General features: G+C 39.3%; 2 protein-coding genes across 6 annotated transcripts in view; one reads left to right on the plus strand and one right to left on the minus strand.

Annotated features, from left to right (window-relative positions):
• Positions 1-17,114, minus strand: part of prkar1ab (protein kinase, cAMP-dependent, regulatory, type I, alpha (tissue specific extinguisher 1) b) — a 216,246-nt gene that overhangs the window by 24,219 nt on the left and 174,913 nt on the right. The gene's annotated exons all lie outside the window — the stretch shown is intronic.
• On the plus strand, positions 1,498-16,365 carry zdhhc16b (zDHHC palmitoyltransferase 16b). Of its 5 annotated transcripts, XM_083557164.1 has the most exons (13): positions 1,500-1,929; positions 2,073-2,142; positions 2,344-2,398; positions 9,332-9,465; positions 9,649-9,896; positions 10,622-10,816; positions 10,910-10,998; positions 11,154-11,182; positions 12,511-12,644; positions 12,980-13,065; positions 13,150-13,273; positions 13,611-13,681; positions 14,299-16,365. In XM_083557164.1, exons 5-13 carry the CDS (start codon positions 9,657-9,659, stop codon positions 14,402-14,404), a joined length of 1,074 nt encoding a protein of 357 aa, XP_083413290.1. In that variant the 5' UTR covers positions 1,500-1,929; positions 2,073-2,142; positions 2,344-2,398; positions 9,332-9,465; positions 9,649-9,656; the 3' UTR covers positions 14,405-16,365. The 5 variants fall into 5 exon arrangements, with proteins under 5 accessions (XP_083413294.1, XP_083413293.1, XP_083413290.1 ...); XM_083557168.1 differs by lacking the exon at positions 2,073-2,142 and having other exon boundaries at positions 1,498-1,929; XM_083557165.1 differs by lacking the exon at positions 2,073-2,142 and having other exon boundaries at positions 2,344-2,402.

The raw sequence follows: 17,114 nt of genomic DNA on the forward strand, positions 1-17,114 counted from the left end.
CAGCATTTGATTGGTCTGTAACAGCTTCAGCTTCCATTTTAACCCCCAGAGGTTTAAATGACATTGTTAGATTGTGGTGATTTATGAATATGTTTGTATGAGTATGTCTCTAACATAAACCAATAGTTCAGTTGCTGAATATGAATAAATACGATTAAGGATTTTTTTTAATTATTTGTTTAATTGAGATCAGCTCTAATATTTTTTTTATGATTGTCTTCTATCTTTGCTCTGTACGATTTTATTCAGCTGGTTTTATTTTGTGTTTTTTATTGGGTAATGTTTTTCCTGGAAAGTTCATACAGGTTTTTTAAACTCTAAAATAATGCAGATTTTTGCACATAATTTCCACATTTGCAGGTCAAAGTACAGGCCACAAATGGTTGGGATACACCTCAGAAAGGACCATCAAACCATTTTCTGAGAGGGTGTGAGTGAATGAGTGACTCTTGGACGCCTTCTGGTGGTCACGTGCACTTTTTTGCACTCTGTGTATTCGAACAAAACATTTAATGCATGAATAAATTTTATTTGTATTGAGTATTTCATTTAACTCAAATGTATACTCTTTTGCCTTCTACAGAAAAATGTTGCTGAAGGCACAAATTTGACGACTCAAATGAAAAATTAAACAACAAACCAGAATATATGTAGACTCCATTCACCATCACCCTACTGAACTCTTCACTACACCGTTAGATCACTGTATAGACGCTGTATATTACTTCTGTACAATTGTACATACAATATTACATATTGTATTTTTTTATACCCCTTATTCTCTACACATATTGTGCCTTACATACATCTGCACTATAATATTATTTCTCTCTCTCTCTCTCTCTCTCTCTCTCTCTCTCTCTCTCTCTCTCTCTCTCTCTCTCTCTCTATATATATATATATATATATATATATATATATATATATATATATATATATATATATATATATATATATATATCCACACATACATACATCCTGAATATAAATATCAATATATAATTATTAAATATTATATAATATTTCATATTTCTAATTTTCATTAGGAGTGAAGACGATGGACAGGATTAGAAATGAGTTTATTAGAGGGACAGCGCATGTAGGACATTTTGAAGACAAGGTGAGGGAGGCTAGATTGAGATGGTTTGGACATGTGCAGAGGAGGGACATGGTGTATATTGGTAGGAGAATACTGAGGATGGAGCCACCAGGAAGGAGGAAAGGAGGAAGACCAAGGAGGAGGTTCATGGATGTGGTGAGGGAAGACATGCAGGTAGTTGGTTTGAAAGATGCATTAGGCCGCTGTGACGACACCTAACGGGAGCAGCTGAAGAAAAAAAAAGATGATGAATGAAGAAGAAGACAAAAGAAGAAGAAGAACAAGAAGAAGAAGAAGAACAAGAAGAAGAAGAAGAAGAAGAAAAAGAAGAAAAACAACAACAACAACAACAACAAGAAGTAAAAGATTGAGAAGAAGAAGAACAAGAAGTAGAAGAAAATGAAAAAAAACAACAGGAACAAGAAGAAGAGGAAGAAGAACAACAACAAGAAGAACAAGAACAAAAACAAGAAAAACAAGAACAAGAAGAAGAAGAAGAAGAAGAAGAAGAAGAAGAACAAGAACAAGAACAACAACAACAACAACAACAAGAATAACAAGAAGAAGAGGAAGAAGAAGAACAACAACAACTACAAGAACAAAAAGAAGAACAAGAACAAGAAGAAGAAGAGGAAGTCCTGTACGGTTTATACCACTGTTGACCATGTGGTGGCGACAATGAGTCCAAATGATCATTCAGGATCCGCAGCAAAACAGCACAGAAGAAGAAGGGGAACAGGTTTCCAAGCTGTTAGAAAGATGTTCAATGAAGAGAATTAAAAAGAGATTTGAACGCGATCGCTGGTGTCAGTCCACAGAAGCAGCAGCTGGTGAGTATTTGAGAGATATGAAGGGTGTAATAAGAGGATTATTGATACACAGGAACAGAATGTTCAGTGTTTGTGCTGCCGCATCCACATACACATGATATATGATGATGTGGAGCAGCTCGAGTGCATGCTATCGCCTACAGAAGAGAAGAACGTGCAGGAAAACCCTTTAGATGCCTCCTTGCCTTCTATTATAACTCTAGCACTCCGCATGTATGTCATGTAAAATCTCAAAGAAGTTTCACCCTGAAATTCATCACATTTATATGCATATTTATTTTATATTGAACAAAAGAAAGTAAAGGTGACCATCCCACCATCTTCAACCATATACCTACCTTCTCCTGTTCTTCTTCATCCACCTGAGTTGTCCTCACACAGATCTGATACCTTTTCTTTTTCTGGTGTTTACAGGCCAGAAGATAACAGAAGGAGATCCCAGCCAAAGTGAGCTGGAATTTTTATATAGGTAAGTTTTCTCATTAATTACAGGTAAAGGAGGACTTTCTCCTGATCCATTTTTCCACTCACAGGAGATGAAGGATTTGGATGGGTTGATTGAGCAGGGTATACGTGATCACGTGATACTTAAAGCGCCCAGTATAGAAAACAGAATCGCTTTAGAAACCATCATTTCAACAAGTCTCCTTTCACTGGAGCCACAGCAGCTCCGCCCACATACATCAACTGATCCCAAGCACCGATATCAAGCTCATACAATCATTTTAGCATTTTTTCAGTTCATTTCCGTTGTCCTTTAGATTTCAAACAAAAGGCAGATAAACAGTTGATTAAAAAAATTCAAAACTCTTTTATATTTCTGGTATAAAACTGGGCAGTTGAGAGTTAAGGGCCTCGCTCAAGGGCCCACTAATGATCATTCAATCAGAAGTCCAACATCTGACCTTTCTTTTTTTCATTTTCTTTTCCCTTCCTTCCTTCCTTCCTTGCTTCCTTCCTTCCTTCCTTCATTTCTTTCTTTCTTTCTTTCTTTCTTTCTTTCTTTCTTTCTTTCTTTCTTTCTTTCTTTCTTTCTTTCTTTCTTTCTTTTCCTTCCTACTTTCTTTTCCTTTTCTTTTTTCTTTCTTTCTTTCTTTCTTTCTTTCTTTCTTTCTTTCTTTCTTTTCATTCCTACCTTTCTTTCTTTCTTTCTTTCTTTCTTTCTTTCTTTCTTTCTTTCTTTCTTTCTTTCTTTCTTTCTTTCTTTCACTTTCTACCTTTCTTTCTTTCTTTCCCCTTTCTTTCTTTCTTTCTTTCCTCTTTCTTTCTTTCTTTCTTTCTTTCTTTCTTTCTTTCTTTCTTTCTTTTCTTCAGATTTGAAACAAAAGGCAGATAAATCGTTGATTAAAAAGATTTAAACTCTTTTACATTTCTGTTATAGAACTGGGCAGTTGAGAGTGAGGGGCCTCGCTCAAGGGCCCACTAATGATCATTCAATCAGAAGTCCAATATCTTATCTCCTGAGCTACTGCTTCCCATGTTTTCACCCACTTTTCCTCTTGACGTCCAAACACACGCCTTTTACTACGTTTTATTTCTTTATTTTAATTTTTTAACGTTGTACAAACTGTGACCAGACAAATCTGTAATTATGTAGTAGACAAACACGTGTTCAGTAACTCAGTAACGTGTTCTTTTCACAACTGATTTGCACTTTGGTTCATGGGTGAATTTTTTTACAACATGCTGTTATGGTCGTAGAAAGGTGGAGCGACAGACCGTATATTTCTCTTCGTCTTTTTAGAGCGTCTCTGCAGGTCCACACGAACCCTGAGCTGAATCCTGATGACTCCCAGGCAGAGGTAAATAAGGTGAAGGAGCTCAGTACAGTGCAGGAGTTTTATAAACTATACATACTCCAGTCTTTCTGGGTGTTGAGTTACAGTTTCTTGATTTCTTTGGTTATTGTTCACATTTCTAAACTGGTAAAGTGGTGGGCAGTGGGCAGTGGTTACGGCTCTGGGCCACTAATTAGAAGGTTTTAAGCCCCAGTATCGCTAAACTGCCACTGTTGGGCCCCTTCTCAAGGCCCCTAACCCTCAATGCTCTAGGAATGTTGTGTGACAAATAAAATATATCTTGGCAACCCAACCCGTGGCCCATACAGTACACGTGAAGTATGTGGGTCAGGGTATATATTCATTGACCTGGAAATTATTTTGATCAAGATCTACCGCATATGGCAAACGCCCTTATCTAGAGCGACTTACATTTCTCATTCACCTCATCAACTGAGCAGCTTTGGGTTTAAGGTCCTTTCTCAGGGGCCCAGGAGTGGCAGCTTGGTGTGGCTGGGATTTAAACTCATGACCATTATATCCAAAGTCTAACTGCATTAACTGATACTACCTGCCAGTTTTCTCTCGTCTGAAATGTTTTACCCTTTACCTGCCCTGGCCGAAAAACAAGCGATTTGGAATGCAGCATGTAGGAACGAAAAGTAATATCAGTCTCTGCTGTGTCTGCTTCCAGCCATGTGATATGAATTAATATCCTGTCAAACTAATAATTCATTACCTTCCTCTGCATGTCTTCGTGTGACCCGTCACTGATCGCAGCGGAACAATGGAAACGGACTTTACTATTTACACTGGATCTAGTGAAAGTGGAGAAGGATATCTGGTACTGGGCCACGGTGCTGTGTTACAATCAGTCAGTCATAATCGTGGCAGTCGGACCGAGGCCAGGTTTGGGTTTCAGGGTCCTTCAGAGCACAGACAGGTGGCCTGTGAGCCCAGAAATGTGCAGAAGAACGTACACCGATCAGGCATAACATTATGAGCAGTGAAGTGAATAACACTGATTATCTCTTCATCGTGGCACCTGTTGGTAGGGGAATATATTTGTAAGCAAATTAATATTTAATAGTTGATGTGTTAGAAGAGGAAAAATGGGCAAGCGCAAGGGTTTGAGTAAATTTGACAAACGAGTCACAACAGAACAGATACAGTGCGAACTTCCCCAAGTTACAAACAAACAGTTTACACCAGTGGTCCCCAAACCCTCGGCTGCGGACTGCCACCGGTCCGTGGGTCAATTGGTAGCGGGCCGCAAAGAAAGAATACATAACTTACATTATTTACTGTTTTATTTATTATCTGATTCTGAATGATGTTTTATTTTGGAAAATGATCGGATTCTCTTCTCCACATCTGTCTATGACTCACCCTTGATGCATGTCATGATGTCTCAGTCACATGTCTTACCTCCATCCGCTACTTTCTTAGAGGGGCTGCTCCGGCCGCTAACACATAATACATTACCGCTAAATTCAAACCCCCAAGCGAGCAAAATGAACAAAAAACAACACAGTGGATTCACATTTATTATTATATTTAGAAAAAACAGTTTTTATGGTCGTATCATTTTATTATGTTGTATTTATCCGCCACACCTTAAAGGCCGGTCCGTGAAAATATTGTCTGACATTAAACCGGTCTGTGGCGCAAAAAAAGTTGAGGACCACTGGTTTACACAATCCCACTTCATTAAACTAAACCTTTACACATGATGAGGATTATAGAGTTTTTGCTCACCGTGCTGTTGTTTTGCCTTCACCTGTAACACCATTGTGTATTCTTTATTATGTGCTTGTGCATCCTGTGGTACTTCCATCCCACACAAACTTCCAGGTACAGTTTTCTTTGTTGTGTTTCATATAAAATGTTCTCATTCCTTGGAGGACTAATCAATAATGTCATTCGTTGATAACAACTTTTATTATCTATTATTATCATCGTTTTTATCGATTGGTTGATGCATCTTTTGCTAGACGACAGTCAGAGCATCTCCAAACCACTGTCTTATGTGGTGTTTCCGGTCTGCGGTGGTCAGAATCTATTAAAAGTGCTCCAAGGATGGAACAGTGGTGAACCGGCGACAGGTTCATGTGCAGCCAAGGCTCAGTGGTTCACGTGGGGAGACCAACAGACGAGCTCCTGTAGCTCAAATTGTTGAAGCTGTTAATGCAGAACTGTTTTAGCAGAAAAAGGGGATTAACACAATATTAGGCAGGTGGTCATAATGTTATGCCTAAAAGGTTAAGTTTTAGAACACCTCCATTTTTCCGGTGCAGTCTGAAATTAAACCATAGAACAAGTAAGAAATTGGACATAATACAGAATTCATGACATCATTTTGTTTGACAAATTTTTTACTCTTCAAAGGCAAGCCACCTTTTGCAGAGTTGGCATCCTTTTTGCAAAGAATATCTAATATCATATGGAAAGTTCTTCCTAACACTGCAGATGTTCCTACAAATGGGTTACACTTGTAGCTTGCTTTCAGGCCAAACCAGCTCGATGTGGGTTTAAATCTGGAGACCATGCTGGGAATTTCATGATTTGTGGCCTACAATATAATTCTTTTCTGCTACAGTAGTTCTGACCCAGCCTTGAGGTATGTTTGGGCCCATTATTCTGCTTGAAGATAAAGCCACTACCAAAGAGGCATATACCAGAGGTTATTTCATGGTGCTGCAAAATGTTCGTTCAGTAGTGTTGGTGTTGCGCATGTAGATCGCTATGTAAATCTAGAGACCATGCTGGGTATTTCATGATTTGAAACCTACTACCATAATTTCTGGACTATTAAACGCACCCAAATATTAGCCGCACCCACTGAATTTTACAAAGATTTTTATTTAGAACATAAATACGCCGCACCTGTCTATAAGCCGCAGGTGAAACTACACTGAAACTAATGAACTTTACACAGGTTTTAACGAAAGACAGTGTCTGTTACACGGCTTGTATCTAAACAGTAGCTCACCAAGAGTTTTTAAGTTTCGAATAGACTACAAACTACTGCTACTCACTTATAAAGCACTAAATGGTTTGGCTCCCATGTATCTATCCAGTCTTTTAACACGCTACAATCCGTCACGCTCCCTGAGATCTCAAAACTCTGGGCTTCTAGTAGTTCCTAGAATAGCAAAGTCCACTAAAGGTGGTAGAGCATTTTCACATTTAGCTCCTAAACTCTGGAATAGTCTTCCTGACAGTGTTCGGGGTTCAGATACACTCTCCCAGTTTAAGTGTAGATTAAAAACATATCTTTTTAGCAAAGCCTACACATAACACACATCACACACATCACATCACAACCTTGTGCTCCAGAACATCTGATCACATGCACATTATCAACTTGTGCTGTTAATATCATGAACAGCAGCTACGCTAATTCCTCTCCACTGCTTCTCTCTCTCTCCCCATCCCGAGGCATCCTGAGGTTTGGCCAGCTCCAGTCACGTCCCACCTCGTGAAGATTATGGACCTATGGATGATCATGGAGAAGTAGATGCCGAGTGTTTAAAGGCCCTGGCATGGAGAAGCTGATGCTGGATCTATGATGATCACAAATTGTTCTGTATTGTTGAAAGATTTATGACCAAACTTTTGATGTCACCCATATGAGGATGGGTTCCCCTTTGAGTCTGGTTCCTCTCAAGGTTTCTTCCTCATATCATCTAAGGGAGTTTTTCCTTGCCACTGTCGCCACGGCTGCTCATCAGGGACAAACGCACACCTTCACCTTCACTGTTGTTTTCTGTAAAGCTGCTTTGAGACAATGTCTGTTGTGAAAAGCGCTATACAAATAAACTTGACTTGACTTGACCAAGAAAGTCATTGTTCACTGTCTTCAGTTTTTCTTTTGGCATCGTCGTGTGTTTAAAAATCACCATTGGTGAAGCTTTTCTCCCGATGCCGTGCAGCTCAGAACACAGGTGAATTTTTTTTCATGCCCGGTTGTTTTCAGCGTGATGAATGATTCGTATTTCCTGTAGACAGTCCGAGTGAGCGGCAGGTCAAACGTCAGAGGAACCTCATCCATATTTATGATGTGTTGCGGCCCGATTCAGTGGGAGTGCATCTAAATTATTATAAAGAATTTCATTGGTTCACCTGAACCCGTTCAGCAATTTCATTGGTCTAATGTTATGGGGTTCAGTTATTTGGCTTGAAGTTTGTGAATCCCGAAAAAACCCTGGAAAAATCCATGAATTAGCCGCTTCGTTGTTTAAGCTGCGGGGTTCAAAGCATGGGGAAAAAAGTAGCGGCTTATAGTCCAGAAAATACGGTATGTAGTTCTTTCCTGTAATTCTAGTTTAGGCCCAGCCTGAAGGTACGTTCTGGGTCATTATCTTGGTGTAGTATGAATCCCTGACCAAAAAGGCATAAGCCAGAGGGTATTGCATGGTACTGCAAGATGCTTTGATAGTAGTGTTGGTGTTGCACTTGTAACTTGCTTTGCTTTCACCCCTCTGTCCAGTCCAGGCTAAAACACCTGGATGGATCGAAATTCTGGAAACCGTGCTGGGTATTTAATGATTTGATGCCTACTATTCCAGAGGTGCCCGGTAGCTCGTCCAGTTTATCAAATGTCAAAAGTAGTTCTCTAATACTTTCCCTTTCAACGGTGCGAAAGGAAACAATCTCCTTTGCGATATACACTTAGAAACGGGCGGGCAAATGGGCCCACGGTTTTACTGTTTCATTTCTACTTGGTGCTTTTTGCAAAAGCCCTAATGATGGATGGCTGACTTGGCTCTTTGCTGACCATCAGCAATTTTTGGTGCTGGTTTCGCAGCATCATCAGGGTGGTGAGTACGCAAAGGTACGAACAGGTTTGTCATTTGAGACTCTCTTACTTGACACAACTTTGGCACAAAGTTTGCAGATAGCTTGACTAATGTCGACGTGAGGTTTTTATTGTTAACCATCTTTATTTGCAGAATTATGGACAAGGAGTCAAATTTCTGTCGTGCCATCTTTCGAAATAAAAATAAATTCAAATTAAGTAGATGATTTAATAAGTAAAATATGTAGACGAGTAAATAAATCAGTTGAAAAATGAATAACTACGTTCAGAAATTACCAAACGATAGTATCGTGCATCGGCGATCTGAAAACTAAGTTAATTGCCCAACACTATCTTGCTTGCGTGCAGGTGAAATAGCTACACTTAATCAAATGACTTTCTCAAGTTTGCTTAAGGCGTTTGCGACTTCTCCGTCTCCGCTCACCGTCTCCAGTTCCCAAATTAGCAAAGGCCCCATGGTGTGTTGTGGTGACTTTTGAAATCCCTTTAACAATTCATGAGTTGCACCTTGCAGGACTTGAGTAGGGTCCTGATACCGTCTCGGATGTCTTGAGGGCATTTTCCCTCGAGGAAATTAATTCGGTGCCGAGTTACATCGGCCTCGTGTCCCCTAGTGTTCGTAATCTTATAAGGGAAATCCTATAGGGAAGAAATTTCTAAAATATTTAGAGCTTGTTTTTTTTGCTGCACTTGTTAGAGAAACTTGCCCTCGTTTCTGGCGGCGTGTTTAATTTTTTTTCTCGCTGTGATTAGAATGAGACGACCTTTTAATGAAGCTGATGCTTTCGCTTCTTTTGAAAAGGATCAGGACGTCCTGGTGCAGGGACGCTGCAGTGTCTGAGCTCTGAAGATGGAAGATGTTCTCTTGCTTGTGTTTAGATGATCAGCAGACAACTTAAGGTTCTTTTTTAATGGAAGACAAGGAATAAAATCCAGGTAAGAGTAATTCTAGGTCGCTTGAGTTGCATGTGTTCGAAATGAGTCCTAATGAAGTCACCTTTCTGCTTTCTGCTCAGTTGTTTGTGACCCTGTCGGTTTACTAACACTGCATTGTACGTGGTTATATTGTATAACGTGTGATGGAGCAAGGATTCATCTTGTGTATTTGTCTTTTTTCAGGAAGGGAGATGCACAGCTGGAGGTGTTATTTCTCGAGGCTCATGCGTCTCTCAGTACGCTGGTTCCGCCTGTGTCCCCATCAGAGACAAGGCAAGCATTCCCGTTCCATCCGGCAGCTCTGGAGTTATCGAAAAGTCCTCTTAAACTCGCTTTACTTCAACATCCTCACCAACTGGGACACGGTGCTCGACTCGATTTTTGAACCCATTTACTGGTTGGTGGACAATCTGACCCGCTGGTTTGGGGTGGTGAGTAGGATGAAATGATTTGTAGCTCTGATTTGGCCAAAAATCAGTGTGTGTGTGTATGTGTGTGTGTATGTATGTGTATGTGTGTGTATATATATATATATATATATATATATATATATATATATATATATATATATATATATATATATATATATATATATATATAAAAAATTATATTATTATATTATTATATTAGTATACAAAGTTCACAGTTTGGTACCTAAGTTTTTAAGTCATGGTTCATTCAGTTCTTTTGGTAGGTTATGGGGAAAGTAGTGTAATAAATGTAAAATTGCTTGACGTTATTTTATTAACGCAGTTTATTACTATTAAAATTTGTTCAACATTTGAACAGTTAAATTTTTTTTAAAACAAATTTAAATAAAATGCCTGCTTGGTTATTTCATATATCAAATACTATTTTATAATATTTTATGAAAAATAAAATCAAATTAATATAAGATGTATCCGAATAGGGTTAGAGCTCTATAGCAGGAGATCTTCCACATCTTTCAAATCATGGAGAGCAGATCTTCATAGAGCTAGCTGGCTTTGTGCACTTTGTGCGTCATGCCGGAACAGGTTTGGGTGAAGTGAAGGGAAATTATAATGCTAAGTATCAAAAAGACGTTCGATACAATTGTGTGCATCCAAGTTTGGGGTAACAGTTTGGAAAAGAACCGCTGGGTGTCCCAATATTTATTTCTTTTTCTTTTATGAAGGTTTTTGTGTGCTTGGTGATCTCCCTGACCAGTTCTGTCGTGCTGATCGTCTACCACTGCGTCCTGCCGCTGATCGTACACACTTACCCGACACACTGGGTCCTCTGGCACCTCTGCTATGGCCACTGGAATCTTGTGAATATCGTTTTTCACTACTACAGGGCCGTCACCACATCGCCTGGAAATTCTCCTCAGGTGCCTTATTCGTTCGGTTCCCTTTTTCGACTTATCAACCCTCAGATATTAATTACTTCTACTTCTTGCTGTACTGACTTTGTGCGATTTCAGGAGAAGGCCGATTTTCCAACCGTGACGATTTGTAAGAAGTGCATTGTTCCCAAACCGGCAAGGACGCACCACTGCAGCATCTGCAACACGTAAGGGGGTTAATCGCATTCAATTATGTGTAACAGAAAGCGCTGTCCGTGGTACCGCTATCAACAGGACATTGTTTGCGTTATCATGTAATGTGATCATTTTTTTTTTTTTCTTTTCATTGTCATGATAAAGATGATGATCTGTTTTTCCACAGGTGTGTCTTAAAAATGGACCATCACTGTCGTATCCTTTTATTGGGCTTTATTTTATTTATTCATTTTTAAAACAATCTTCAAGGTGACAAGGGAAAAGGGGACGTTTTGGAATTAGAAGTTGCAAACCCCGGGGCATCTGGGAAATCGTTCGGAACCAGTGCGAGCTCGTTTTATACACTTTTGAGTTTAGTTATCACCGTCGGAGTTCCCACTCTTCTTAAAAGTACTTTAATTTCAGACACATTGTTCAGGAATTCAGGAAAGTACGTGTGAAAACTGGTAATATTCTGGTAGTAAGGAAGACATGTTATTATTTTAATTTTGCTGAAAGTTTAGCTATCTGGCTAGCATTTCATCATATCCATACAGACTCCTTTTTTTTACTGACAAGATTGAAGCACCATTTTAGTGAACCAAATTGATTTCAAATTTAATTCAAGCACTTTTATGGACAGTCACTCGCCATCATGCGGTCCTGACACCGACCGTAGTTTATCAGGTTGATTCAGTCCAGGGAACTCATTCGCATTTTTGCTGCCACCTATTTTCGCGAGTGTACGATATCATTGACAATAATCTAGAGCGCAAATACAAACCATAATTTATTGAAAAGGCTTTTCCATTTTAGTAGGAGTAAGACAGAGTACATGTGTGTGAATGAGAGGGAGGGCAGTGGAGTGGTGCAGTTGCAGGGAGAAGAGGTGGAGAAGGTGGAGTTGTTCAGGTACCTGGGGTCAACAGTGCAACGTAATGGAGAGTGTGTTAGAGAAGGGAAGAAAAGAGAGCAGGCATGTAGAGATGGATTGAAAGAGGCAGATGTAGAGGACAGAGTAGTGTGGAGACATTGATCCGCTGTGATGACCCCTAATGGGAGCAGCCAAAAGAAGAAGTTTGAATATTACCAGTATGAACTCATTGACTTCACTGGATTAAATTTAATTCCTTTGAACACCACTGCCAAATTTATTAAACCTACACATTCAAAACATCATTATTACTCTTTAATGTAAATGTTAAGTGTAAGTGAAATGTTAAGTTCTGTAAGAGGTCGTTCATGACGCTATATATATGCTGTTGATAGGTGATTGATATTAAGTAAATGGTGCCTCAATGAGCCTTGAATCTGGTGTTAAAGTGTGGGAACCCTGCACCATTATTGTAAAAGGCTTTTAAGGCGAACGCTCCACTCCTCCAGTATAACTAATGGCAAATGAGATCGCACTGATTCCAAAAGATTCAGCTTCAGGGTCGTCAAACCCCTAGTTCTGAGATTTCCCCATTTCCCTGCGCCACAATGTATTTCTCAATTTGAACCTTATAGACTGAAGTTTTATCCTTGACCCGTGTGTCTTACAGCCTGGTTAAATAACTGTGTGGGCCACTTCAACCACCGCTACTTCTTTTCCTTTTGCCTTTATATGACCATGGGCTGCATCTACTGTAGCATCAGCGCCAAAGACATGTTCTTAGACGCTTACAATGCTATCGAGGTAGGCAAAAAGAATGGTCAATCAAGTCTGCAGTTCTAGTTTTAAATGTACAGTCTCTTGTTGTGAATGAACTTGTCTCAGTTAAGGTTCAATATGATTTAACAATAAGTAAGAGACTGGGCAAAAATAGCATCCATGGGAGAGTTCCAAGGCAAAAGAGGCTGCTGACCAAAACAGAACACAAAACATCTCTGTTATCCCTAAGACTTTTGTGGACTAATGAGACAATAGTTTTTAACCCTACATTACATTTATGAATGAATCATTGTAGACATCTGTTTACCATCTAATGCATCTTCTTAATTTTTTTATTTTTTTATTTTTATAAATATAAGAGCTATTATCAGACTCCTCCACCTTATTTCACTTCTGAGGAGAAGTTTTTCCATAAGAGCCTCCTTTACCTCTGGGTGCTGACCAGGTAAGTCCGGCATGACATTCGTTACTTGCTGTTAATTACATTTGATACACATGTAATTTTAAAAACGGACTTTCATGGCTCTAGCTCGGTGGCCGTCGCCTTGGGAGGCCTGACCATCTGGCACGCTGTCCTGATCACCAGAGGAGAGACGAGCGTGGAGAGACACATAAACCGTAAAGAGAGGAAACGCCGGAGGCAGATCGGAAAGGTGGGCGCTTTTCTGCTTTCTAGGAATCTGCGACGTGCTCGGCTTTCTTTTACATCTGCATGACTTAACTATAAGTGCATGGTTTCACAGAGAAACCAAGGAAGATGAGTGAACATGGTCATACCAAGAATGGAACTATAATGTAATGAATGGACATTCAGTGTCACCCAGATCCAGTCTGGTTCCTTTAAGGTGTCTTCCTCGTATCGCCTCATAGATCGCGAATGACCGCTGAATCTTAGGGATAAACTTCTAGGAGCTAATAAATGCTGCTAAAATTGACCATCTGTTTCATACCAAATTGCTACTCAAATAAAATCACGCCCTTTTTGCGCAGGCTTTCAGGAATCCGTATCATCAAGGAGTAATAAATAACTGGAAAATCCTATTCGGTGTGGAGAAATCAAGGTACAGGTCCATTTTTCTGTTCTGTTTATTTACAAGAAATTTTTATTTCTGTTTAAACTGTAGCTACTGTATTTCAATAGAGGTTGACTAAAGGTACTTGCAAAAAAAACTAAAAACCTTACACTCCATAACAACATAGTACTGAACTGAGTTATATAATTTTACTAAATGGAATAAATATTTAGGAAAATAAGACATTCAAACTGAAACAAAAAGTAACTCTTTCAAATAAATAAAAACATTACATCTAAAATAAATAAATATAAAGCACTTCAAATAACAACATTTAAACTTAAAGCTAGAAACTTGAACTAGAACATTAAGTCCTGTAATCGTTTGAAGTATAACGTGCTCCGGTTCTAGTTCTATTTTAATATTCAAAGTTAAGACGCCTCAAATTATAATGAAGAAAGCAGAACTGGTGTGCACAGTGTTCAGTGATTCGCCTCTAGAGGCCACTCTCGTACCATATAACGCAACCCGGAAAAACTATCAGTATGGATTTTTGCAATCAACGCTAATTTTTTCTGGGCTGATTTAATTGCCAAAACCAATGAATCGGTCAACCTCTATTTTTGTTTTGTTTTGTTTAAATACACCGTCTTTCACTTCTACAGTCACTGGATAACGCGAGTGCTGCTCCCTTCCAGTCATCCTCCGCACGGTGACGGGATAACATGGGACTGTCCTCCACACAAACACCAGGCCATGGACACCATTTAACGTTTTGTTAATAAACCAGTTTCAAGCCAGCAGATTTCCGTCGAGCCTGTATAGAGATTCGGGGCTTGTTTTTCTTTGCACATCGTTAACTACATCCGAGACCTATGAAATGTCTGTGATCTTCTCTTTATAGTTTTGACTAGTGCAGGTGTGATTAGTACAGCAGGATTGAGTTGTTGGAGGCAATTCACATGTTGCTTAAATTGGATCGATGTTAGAAACCAGGTGAATGCCTGCTACAGTGGCCAATGAGCTGTTTTTAATAGTTATTGATTGAAGACTATGAAGGATTCTTCTCAAACGCCAGGGAATGTCTCAAAATCACTAAAACTGTTGCAAGACGACTGGCAGGATGTATTTTAAAACCTACCAGAACTTTGTCACCATAGCGATCCAGCCGTCTCCGTACCACCCTGTCCTCTACTGTCTCTTTCAGACTGACCATCTGCACGTCTTCCATCACCACATCCATAAACCTGCTCCTCGGCCTTCTTTTTCCTCCATCCAAGGCATTTTTATCTACCGCTTTTTCTACCCCATGTCCCTCCTTTGCACATGACCAAACCAACTCAGCCATCTTAGAAACGTTCCCTTTCACTCTTGATACCGTTCTCTCCCAGATCCCTCCTGCTCCATCAACTCCACTTTTTTCTTCACTCCATCACTTTGCCTAGTTGAACCCCAGGGAACCCGTTTTTTGCAGACATCAGACTTTCCCATGGAGGAAACACGTTCTCGCATCTCAGCCATCAGTACCAAGATGTCGCTTCAAGACGTCATCCCATGTGTGGTTAAAGCGGAGGAAACTTTTAGCATATCCTGGACATAGTTTGCATGGACAGGAAATCGGGTGGATTTTATTCATACGTACAGTGTTCGAAGTCCTCGAGCATCACATGGGGTTCTGAAAAACCCGTATAAAACATGTCCAACTCAGAAATTACATAAGTGAAGGTCCTGCATAGACGCCTACATCAGTGAATTATTCTATAAGAGGCTTCATGTAGAACCCTTTTTGACTGAACACTCCGATGAGGTTCTGGTCGCCGTTCCTGAAGAACATATAAATGTTTTTCTGTTACTCCAAGAATGTTTAACCAGCATGAGCTTTCTTTAGAACCCGTTTTAGTTAACTTAAGAAACATGATTTATCCAAGGAAGCATTGAAGAAACCTTAAAGAATATTCAAGGAACCGAGGAAGAATTCTTTTTTATTTTTCAGAGTTTTCTATTTCAGCTCTGTTTAGAGCGTGTCTCTCTTGGAGGTCCTCCTACAACTAGGGAACTTAGGAATAAGTTTAGTGGGGGTTTTTTTTTCCACAAAAAGAAATACATGAACATGCTTCAGTTTTTTAAAATACAAGTGTCCAGCTAATGAAAGATGTAAATGATATCCATTATGCTGAGATGAAACATTTCATCATAGCTTGTTGCTATGATGACAACTTCTTCAGGATGAGCGTCGAAAAACCAATCTAATCGTCCCCGATAAAATCTTTCTAACTGAGCAAGCGCAAGAACGAAGGCATATGGAGGAGTCTCGGATGTCGGTGACTGACTGGATGTGCCAAAGCCTTACTCCAAATTGACTCCGAGTGGAACTTTTGTTTTTGTGCAATATTTTCTGCAAAACATCGCAGCCTTCTGTATTTTAATTGAAGAAACATTTCTGCTTGTGCATTAGGACATTAAGAAAGATAAATAACGTGTCCCCGCACAGACTTTATAGTATTTGGTATATAGTATTTTATTAGTATTCGATAAACATCAACATCAAACCGAGAAGATTCAGATGAGGATCAGTGACTTCTGAGACTGAAATCTGACAGCATTTTATTAAACGTCGAAAAAAAAGAAAGGGGGTCATTGTGAATGTAAATAATAGAAGAGCTGTGCTCAGTGTAGTCAAGCGATTTTGTACATTTCCCACCTTCTTTTCAATAATAAATCATGTTTTCAAGGAGGTTTGAGTGTCTTTTCTGAGAGCCATGTCCACACTTAAAAACGCAGATTTTCAACGTAAAACGTAGCTTTTTGAAAACGATCTCCAAAGTGGATACATTTAAAAACGCCGTTTTCACGTCGGTGTGTGAAGACGGACGCTTCCGAAAACAAGGACTTGTTTTTATCCACGTGACGTTTGAAAGTGGAAAGTACACAAACGACAGGCGAAAATGACGTGAATCGTTTTTCGCTCATGCGCAGTACAGGGAAGTTTTTGTAAAACGATCGAAAACGAAGTCTGTATGAGGAGCGTTTTTTTGTTTAGACGAAATTCACTCGGATTTGTGTAGAAGTATCCTGAGTCCGCAGATTTCATATCGATTCTTCAACTTAAAATCGAGAGATGTGGAAACAAAATGTGGGAACATTCTTTTATGGTTTTTGAGACACCTGCATGTTTTTTCTGTTTCGGTAAAAGGCAAAAAAAACAAAACATTAATTGGACAGTGAATGAGTGAGTGGAAGAAAGTTCTGTGGAGTCCAAATGGGACATTTTTTTGTATAATAGTATTTATTTTGACCAGGTATTTAGTACACGTCATGAAACTTACACTTACACATCAAACACGTCATCAGCATTTCATTAAACAGCAAAAAAAAAAAAAAAAGAGGGGGGATCATTGTGAATTAAGAAGATTAAGAAAGTTCTGGAGTCCAGATGGGACATTTTTGTCTCTAACAGAAGAAATTCAGACTGCCTCACCCC

This window comes from Silurus aristotelis (genome assembly GCF_946808225.1).
Source record: "Silurus aristotelis genome assembly, chromosome: 12".
Taxonomy (NCBI): Eukaryota; Metazoa; Chordata; class Actinopteri; order Siluriformes; family Siluridae; genus Silurus; species Silurus aristotelis.

Bases quoted from the DNA above. Each gene is read 5' to 3' on its own strand.
- zdhhc16b (XM_083557168.1), top strand. From the start codon at position 9,657: ATGCACAGCTGGAGGTGTTATTTCTCGAGGCTCATGCGTCTCTCAGTA. The intron at 12,645-12,979 runs GTAGGCAAAAAG...TATAAATATAAG, and splicing joins ACGCTTACAATGCTATCGAG to AGCTATTATCAGACTCCTCC. The intron at 13,682-14,298 runs GTACAGGTCCAT...TCACTTCTACAG, and splicing joins TTCGGTGTGGAGAAATCAAG to TCACTGGATAACGCGAGTGC.